The sequence below is a fragment of the Atta colombica genome, unplaced genomic scaffold, assembly GCF_001594045.1.
Source record: "Atta colombica isolate Treedump-2 unplaced genomic scaffold, Acol1.0 scaffold274, whole genome shotgun sequence".
Classification (NCBI taxonomy): Eukaryota; Metazoa; Arthropoda; class Insecta; order Hymenoptera; family Formicidae; genus Atta; species Atta colombica.
The window spans coordinates 2,562,783-2,572,721 of record NW_017259375.1 but is presented as its reverse complement, the minus strand read 5'-3'; the positions used below and the strand labels follow the sequence as shown (position 1 = coordinate 2,572,721).

The 9,939-nt window shown below is 33.7% G+C and overlaps 1 protein-coding gene across 1 annotated transcript in view; it reads right to left on the bottom strand.

Moving 5' to 3' along the window:
• LOC108689635 (synaptogenesis protein syg-2-like) overlaps nt 1-9,939 on the bottom strand; it is a gene marked incomplete at its 3' end in the record, with an annotated part of 148,728 nt that overhangs the window by 10,537 nt on the left and 128,252 nt on the right. The window contains exons 6-7 of the mRNA XM_018196489.1: nt 9,123-9,271; nt 2,540-2,542 (exon numbers count right to left, since the gene is read on the bottom strand). Coding sequence (XP_018051978.1) covers nt 2,540-2,542; nt 9,123-9,271 — 152 coding nt within the window. The remainder of the gene's footprint in view (nt 1-2,539; nt 2,543-9,122; nt 9,272-9,939) is intronic.

Below are 9,939 nucleotides of genomic sequence, written 5' to 3'. Positions count from 1 at the left end.
GAGAGAGAGAGAGAGAGAGAGAGAGAGAGACAGAGAGAGAAGGGGGAGGGAGGGGGGGGGTAGAGCGCAGCTCCATGTTTATCCATTTTATTTGGATCGATCCAGCATCTCCCGCGAGAGTCGTTTGGTCGCGCAAGAGTGCCTCGATTAATGGAATATCCTCTTTGTATGCTTTTCCAATAATCGATTAACGAGCAAAGAATTTCATGTTTCCTTTCTATAACGCGTCTTTCCATAACAGTCTCTAATAAGGCAAGTTCGCGCTTGGCGAATGCGATATTTTAATGAGATCCGAGTCAAATTAAAGTAAGTTTCATTGAATGTAGATGAATCAGATGATCAGATTTTATCAATACTGTATTGTGAAATATCTATACATAAGAATTATTCTATACATAAACGATAAATTGATATCAATTCTCATATGTAACGTACATTATTAGATATCAAAAGAGCATTGATAATCCAAGCCTTTGAGTTAAACAATATTTTGTTATTTTAATTTCCATGTATGCCAAAATGTAAATCAATACATTTCTGTGATTGGTTTCAAAGTAAACAATATTCATATTAACGTATGTATTTAATAATAAATAATAAACTCGAATCAAATTTAATACATTTTCTTGAATTAAATTATTTAAATCCACTGTTTTATTAGTAAAATTAACGATATATTGAGTGACAACCTGTAGAAATAATTAAAGATACTTCGAATTAAATATAATTTAATATTATGAATATAACAGTGTATTTTTCTTTTCGAGTTTGTTTTTCACAGTATTTTCGACAAAGGTTCATAAAAGTGATTCCTGAATTAACCAAATCCTATGTATATTCGAAATTGATTGCAACGACATCAGCAACATTCATCGCACATCTAATCACAATTAAATTTGGCGGAGGGGGTGTGGACGCGATGTGGACAAATATTTCTATAGCCAATCGTGATCCCCATTCGCCGTCATTAATTACCCAAAACACACGGTTGTCCTAACCAGTGATCGGACGCGTGTTGACAAACATGTTTAGCAAACGCACACAAATGCCACACGCAATTCATGCGGGCCGATTTTCGAGGCTACACTTCCTCGAGCATCATTATACATTCGTCGGCGACGATTATTGATGACACCGATACCGATCAATCCAACGCTCCCAGATGGCTCGCGATTGCAATTACACGGACGCGCCGATAAATTATTATCAAGCTGTCTGTCACCCCCATGAAACTATTAATTTAGTCGCACCGGTGCATCGACGCGCCGATAAATTATCACGATCGGCCGCTCATGCATCTCCCCGCGCGTATACATGCGTCTGCCTCTTCTTTTTTATGTACATATTTTCTTTCAGCAATATTCGCAACGTTATTTAACGACCGGCAGTTTAATGAAAATTTCCCGGTCGGAACGCGGCATTCATCGCGCCGACAAGATTCTGACATGGCCGATGATTTATTTATTTCGACAACACGGTCGTGGCTTTTCGATACAATCATCCGGTAAAACGTCAAAATGTTTCGACAGATTCATGGACATTCGCGATATCCTTTAGGGTACCAAGTATCTTCCGTGTCAATAGTTTTATCACATTATCAAAAATTTGAAAGATAAAAAATTTTGATGAAATAATTTTGGAATCATCTGCTCATTTTTCAAAATTAATAACGTTAATTTCTCTATCGATTTTTAATTAATTTATGTGTGTGTGTGGCATAAACTCTGTATTTTATATAAATCAATAGATATTAAAAAATTATAAAATAATAATCATATTATTCAATGGTGAATGAGAAAAAAACATTATCTTGTGAAATTTAACTATATCTAAGTAGATTATGTTTTTCACGTGTAGCTTTTGTTATTGAGTTTTTAGCCCGAACAATTTTAATTAATTTCCAGATTGAAATAATATTCGAACAAAGGGCAACTAAATTACTAAAAATTACAATCGGTAAAATTTTTCCGTAATCATAATGCTTTTTTAACGGAAATAATTTAAAAGCACACGAATATCTAATCAATGCTACAATTGTATGTACATATAGTCACTTTGTCCCGAATCCGTTTTCTGGATTAACAGACTCGATTCTGTTATGCGAATGCTCGCGTTCATGAGTTTTCGTGCTGATTTCATTAAAGTAAGACCGAGTCGACTATTTTTTTACACGAGATCGGTACATCGACTATTCTACATTGAAATAACATTCTCGTTTTAATTAAAGTAGTTTGAACAGAACATGCTGATATACTGTATTATCCTCCAATTTAGATATTAAAAGCTAACCTGGAGGAATTGTATTAAAATGTTAAGCTAATTTTTTCAAATTAGATTCTAATTTATAGACCTTATCAAATTTTAAATAAAATTTTATCGAATTTTTCACAAATTGATTAAAAAACGAGATTTAATCCAGGAAAGAAGTCTTGGAAATGATGAGTTTCCGCTGCAACTTCCAAGCAAAAATCAACTTTGAATTCATCAAACAGATAGTTGCAGGTTTGCAGAATACGTGTGGAGTATACATTCTGTATACATTCTATCACTCTCTGAAGACTTCTAGTAGAAGTCTTCATAAAAGATCTCTCGGTTCATCGTTCGTCTGCGTAAATATACTCTCCGTTTTTCTGCCGACAAAATCGAGAAGAAAATACGTTTCGGCTCGCGTACGGAAAATTCAACCCTTCTCAGATAGAAGGCTCTCACGAGTATTTTGTTATAAAGATGTTTCTTATATTTTCAATGAGACTTTTTCTTATATTATCTTAGGAAAATAAAGAACGGAGAACGATGAAGATTCTCTCAAAAAAGAAAAATCTTGTTGCTTGCAATCTGAACACTACTGTATATCTTTCATATTAAACAAATGTCATCTCACTTAATCCTAGAATGCCATCGCTATTGAGTAATAGTATTGCTATTGACACGTAAATTTTATATATATAACAAAATAGGCTGTTTTTAATTAATGTAACATCGTCATGTTTTTTATATACTTTTAACGACAAATATTTATAATTTAGAGATTTTCATAAACACAAATAAGCTAATTATTAACTTAAAATGAAAAAAAGAAGCACACCGTAAATTCAATCTTGAAATGACTAGGTATGTGATCTATATATATGGATTAGATAATTCGATTGACTGAAGACATAGTTTAGCGCTCATTAACATTGCTCTTAACTTAAAATTTACGTATCGATAGTATTTTAGGATTAAATTTAAAACATCGTAAAAAATTATTAGATATAAATTAATCAGACATTGGATTCTTATGCATAATTGCATATTTTTTGGAAAGTAAAACCAAAAAAATGTGAAAATGTTTTATTGAAAATCATTTAAAAAGTGCATATTTTTTGGTGCATATTGTGTATATTTGCATATTTTGTGTATCTTTTAATCTTTTATTTGTATAAAAAATCCTGTGTCTATAGATATAATTGTTGTCAATTACACGTCGAGGTAAAGTAATTATTGATTCTCGCGCGGAAATGCGCGGAGCCAAGTCATCACCGCTAAATCGCAGAAAGAATATGAGAGCTCTCTGCAAGAAATATTTTTTCGCTATAATACATCCCGTGAAAAAGAATCAAATACATTTACTTTACCTGTCCCAACGATGAGAAGGAAAACAAACTGGATTTATAAGAAGACAGCCGATTTCTTTCTTTTGCCCCGGTCTGGCTAACGTACAAGAAATTTTCTCTGCGATTATCCTTTGTTTCATCCCCCGAGGATTTCGCCGACTGTTATCTGATATCCGGAATGATCTCCTTTAAGGAATGTTTTAAAGAACAAGCTTGGCAACGAGTTCGAAATGGATGTTATAAAGGAATGTTCGAACGCGCACAGTTCTTTGAATCCTTACACAAGGATATCTCTTGCAGTAAAAATTACTATCGAAATTACGATCTGCCACGTATAGAATTCAACGCGTGAGTTATACATGAAGCGAACTCAGGCATCAAGTAATTTGAGTATTTGTGAATGAAAAAAGTGAAGAAGATTAAATATTCAATTAAATATTGGAAAAATCAATTGGTCAAACACGATTCATCTAGTGCTAACAACATATAATTAGACAAATGGTGGTCTTCTCAGTACGTTTCGGTGCTTAATCTCTACTTTTAACAAGAAACTTTTAGTGCTTTTTCATTCGTGAAGCCTTTCGATGCGCATGGACGAACATATGTCTTTCGGAAGTAATTGAATCTGAAATTAGTACGAGATCGTACGAGTGAATTGTGACCGAATGGAATTGCTACTATCCATGTTTCAGTACTTCAGAAAAGTATCAGCTTTGATGAAGTTTATCTCAATTTCGAAATCAAACGTAAAGAAAACATTTTGATGTTCTATGCATTTGGCACATACGTATTACATTTCAATATTAATAAAATCAGATTAATAATACATTAAACAGGTATTTCGATAATAAAAATATAATATACTGAATAATATAATATTTCGGAACAATAATGATAATAGCATATTAACGTTCATTCCATAACGAATGCAATAAATGAAATATGCATTTCATGCTTGATGCAGGATTCTTTGTTCACGATCAATCCATTGATCGACTCGCACTTGCTAGCCTAGCTCCAGCCGCATCGGATTAAATTTTCCCTTCAAAGGGAAGCAAATCGGTATAGATTTTTATTCCGATCCCTCGAGAGTGGCTTGAAGTTATGCCAGCCAACGCGAAAAACGATCTCCACGATAATACGTAAGACAGAACACGTCGAGAATTACGATCCGCTCTGTCGTTGGCACGCTACCACGCCTGCCGCATCGTCGAGTAGGTATTTTTTTCCAGAGCCATTCCTCTTTATGCGGAAATTTTTCTCCGACGCAGTCGCTGTCCAACGCATTTCTCACGATTCTCGATTCTGCCTTAGCTGTGCGAACGCGTGACAATGTAAAATCAATAACGGGAATTTGAGAGAATGCCGACTGACTTTATTTCAGCGAAATTTGCGGCTCTTTAACGCGGAAACAATTTAGAACGCGCGCGCGTTACCGAAATGAAAAATTCTTTTCATTTTCTCCTCAGAGATGGTTTCTTTTAATACATAGCGTCAGAAATCTGCACGTCATGATTTCGCAATTGTGATACTATTACTAAGCGTATAATAGGCATATTCCTTTTAGTTGAACTTCTTGTATAGTTCATCTTTTCTCTCTTTCTTTCAATATGAAGAGAAAAGGAGAAAAGGAGAAAAGTGAACCGTTCAGTTATAAAGAAGAAGCCTAATGTCAAAGTTGGGACGTGTAATGAGAAGAAGAGAGAAAAGGAAATAATTACCACTGTGCGAGGTAATATCTTATGGAAGGATTTATCGTAATTATCAGGCGGACGGTTCCAGTGATCCAATTAATTATCGGACGGTCCGAGCGGGATATTACCGTGCTGCACCACGGCGAGAGATCATTTTCCGACTGAACATCATGTTGTTCCTTAACAGTTTGAAATTCACCGTGGTTTTAGCAAGCAAAACTTTTGGATTCAATTTACGTAAAAACGGCGCGAATCCTTCGCTATACTTGCTTGGTAAGTAGCTTACGATGTCTCTTATTAATGAAAATCGATTATTTCCCGTTGTCGCCCGCAACGTGTTATTATTACAAAACTAGAGTAAGTGCTAACGAAACTGTTGGCCGCCTCAATTTCCCGGAGTTATTTTGTTTCGGTGTATTATTGCAACAATATATCATGGCTAATAATATTATATTTCTCATAAAAATCAGATGTTGATATAGAAAAGTGACACATCTCAAAATCAACAACTTTTCAGGAGAACATTTTTAAATTTCTAAACTGGGATAACATTTTAAAGAATTTTTAAAGAAAAATAAGGCATAATTTCAAGTTTCTCGAAATGTTAGCAGTGATGAAATTCCTTCATCTATTTATCTAATTTAAAAATCTATCTAATTTAAAAAATATCTAATTTAAAAGATATCTAATTTAAAAAAATGTCTTTTTTTTATAAATATATAATCATTGCAAATTTGAGATCAAGGGACAAATGATTTTTTTGCCTTCTGTAGTAAATTCTTCTAGTTACAAATGTATCGTTTTTTCGACAAAAAAAATAAACACTTTTAGAACTAATTTCCTGTCATTTAGAAAAATGATAATTTTTTATGTCACTTTTTTTATCAAATAAACAATATTTTGACTTTTATATTTCCATTAAAAATAATTTTTTGTTTCAATGTCGTTCGTTATTACATCATTAATTTACGTATCATTTAGTATTAAAAAATAATGAGTTACAAATTCAGTATTCGCACATTTGTAAACATGAATTTAAGATGCAAATAATAAAATACAGCATCTTATATTAAAGCATCTTTTAAACTATTAAAAAATAAATCGTATAAGATTATTTCAATTATCACGTACAGAATTTACGAGAAAAAGTTTTGATTGAAGCAAACATTTGTTAGAGAACTTTTAATTACAAATTCCCGGAAAAGCTTTCACGAACGATCGACTGAGAATCGCTGACGTAAATGATACAGGCTTATAGCCTCGAGGTGCAATTCCAAATTATCACGAGGTGGATAAATATATAGTGGGGCAGGTTCAATCTACTTAATCATTCCGAAGAAATAATCTCGTCAGGTTCTCCATTCCACTGTGGTTCCACCGGAAATCCATTTATGTAGACATCGTCTTTCCACTAGCGAAAGGAAGGAACGGCGAATTTTGTTGGTATAATGGTAGACGAGAGGCCTAATCTTCCCAGTAGCGTCATATAAAAGTTGAATGGGCTTTTTGTTATTGGGCTCGTTACACGTTTCTGATCTTACGAGCTTGCTAACTGATCCACCTTCGAGTAAAGAGCTGCAATGACCCCGTTTTCTTTCCGCATTTTCGCGCAAAATCGCTCCGACGACGTTGGAAAATCGCTGTTAGCGTTTCTTACGACAAGATAAACGACTTATAAAAATAAAGTCCGGCTTATTCCTTCCTTACGTCGTTCCGTAATGCAAATAAAATAAAATTACGACATACAAAATAATGCAAACGGACGAAAAGAATAAACAAAGATCCTAATTGATTGCCATAATTATACGTGACAAATTGTTTCTCGCGCGCTTGCAGTTATAAATTAATTTGTTCCCTATTTTAACTATATATTTTCGGTGCCGTGCGAATGTAATTTTTCATATGTACTCCCACTTGTATTTGAACTTGTAAAATATTTAAATAAAGACGAAATGCTTATATAATATTAGATTGAAACAAAAATTGGTACCGCTATTTTATTTGTATCAGATCTACGCGTTTTTTAAAATTATTAATTATACCATTCAATAGAGCGATGTTTTTTTAATGAAGTTATGAGCAATCAAAGTCATAACATTTCTTTTATTTAATTCGAGATAACTTAGTTAAAAAGTATTATAGTTATCAGTTAAAAAAAATTTTATATAGGAATAAAAAACGATATTATAAAGAAACTTTTAAGCTTTAACGTTAAAAAGTCGAAAGTTTCACAAGATTTTTTCGAGCACATGACAGACCTATAAAGAGGCCTAAAATAAGAAGAAAATTTCCCATTTTGTCCAACTCATAATTTTTTATATGTAAAATGACCAAACTTACAAAAATTCGAAAGACATAGTGATCTTTCGAAAGTAGAAATTTTAAGCTTTGAAACTTATTTTGTTAATTTTAATTTCGTTCATTTTTACAGCTGCTTGAAGTTTAAAGTTTATAACACTATGAACTTTTGTTCCAACCTAATACATTATGCTATATTAATTTTTAATATAAATATAAAGTAGACAACAAATTTTCTTCCTTTCATCTTATATGTTTTAATTAACGAAGGAGTTTTCAAAACGGGAAGAAAGGAAGAAAAAAAAAGAAGAAAAAAAGAACGGGATGCAAGGATAGAAGAAGGACGGACTATCCATGGAGAAATTGCGCAAGATAAAGGTAAATTTATTTCCACGAGTTCCCCATTTATGTCGCAGGCGAAGGGCTTCTAGCAGTATTTCGTGTATCGAGACACTGTCATTTTTATTTTTATTTTGCTGCGGGCGAAGTGCGCAACGAAGGATCGATCCGCCGGAAGCAGTTCTCTGTCGTTTGTGAGAAGACAGATCGCCCGGTGCGCGACATCGTCTTCCGCCGACGTCATTATTTCCTGCGTTATTTCGAACTCGCTTTTCCTATTATTCCTCGTTTAATCACAGGAGAGGATTTTTCGCGCTACGTTGATTCTACAGGCGCCATGAACGAGCTCTCGTGATTGATATTGCAAAAGGATGTATGTTATCGCAATCGACAGAGAAAGAGAGAGAGAGAGAGAGAGAGAGAGAGGGGGGGGAAAGAGAGGGGGGAAGGGGGAGGGAGAAAGAGAGAGAGAGAGAGAAACTCTGCGATTTCCGATCCGTTCGTGCGGCGATTGCGGTGGCGAATCGAAGATTTCAATTTCGAGACGTTGATAGAATGAATTGCGACGCGATAGTTATATAAAAGTAATACGGAGAACAAGGACTGAAATAGCACTCGCGAAAATTAAGATTTTGATTGGAATCTGAGTTATACGAAATAAAATAATAATAGCCTCCAAGTAAATTAACAATATACTCTGAAATAACAATCCTTTTTTAATGAAAAAAAATAGCAATAACAATCTCCCTTCGCTTCGTTCTTTCATCATGAACGCCTCTATGTGTTTAAAGTAACATGTTGATAAAACGAATCGCGTGTGTTCATTACATAAAGTAACAAGGAAAACAAAATAAAATAGTTGTTACAAAAATACGAATTCCAATCAAGATCTATGGTGCAAGATAATGGTGTTCCCCAATTGAATCAACAATGCTCTAAAACAACATTTTCATCGCCCGCGATAATTCGTTCGCCACGTCGTTGCGAAAACATTCGTGTTTAAATGAAGTGGTTCATTTCATTAGGGTAACCAGATTAGTGGACGTAATAAAGCAGAGTGGATTTGTGTAATCGAGAAAACGTTTCTCGTAACTCGAAACAGTGGTTAAGTAGACAAGATGCAATTAAACTCGAAGCGGCACGTTTTTATTCCGCGCAAACGCAAGGAGGAAAGAAAGATCTTGGCATCACTCACTTTCTTCTGTCCCTTCAGCTGCTTCGAGGATTTCCACCAGGTCAGGACCGCCGGCGGCCTCGAACCGGTGCTCTGACATTTCATGTCATATGTCTTTCCTGCCGATAGGATCACCTCCTTCCCCAATATTTCCACCTTGAGCGGTTTCACTGTAAGAACCAGTTTTTTATGAATTTACTCGATATCGTCGAAATTAGTATCAAAAATGTGTAGAAAAAATTATTTAAAAAAAACTTCAACAAAGCGTTCAAGCTTACAAAACGTTCATTTTCATGCACCGATTAGTTCATCGTAAAATTTCCTTCCCGTAAAAAAACCTTAGATACAACGAAGTACATATTAACCCAAGTTATACACTCTTTTCTTTGTATCCTTGATATACATACACGGGCTTCTAGAACTCCATCCATATTTATTACCGTAACTTTCGTAAAAATGAAAAATTTCAATTAATCTTTTTTTCAATTGATAGAAAATTGATTAGGGAATAATATGTAAAAGTCGATAAAATTAAAAAGCTTTGGGATATATAGATTCAAAGAAAAAAAAAGTTCAGAAATTAAAAAATTTCGATTCAGCAAATTGCATAGGGACCCTAGAGTGTATAGCTAAGATTAAATATTGTAGTGAATGGAAGATTAAATTTTAAACAAAAATATAATACAATTAAGTAAATATGGTCTTCGCCATTTAATTGTATTTTTGTTTGAATTTCAATCTTGAAAATTTCAATCAAAGAATTTGTAGAAAAGTCCGTTTAATAATCTTAACTTTAAAAACTGGATTAAAATAATTTTTATCTTTTTGTTTATTTATT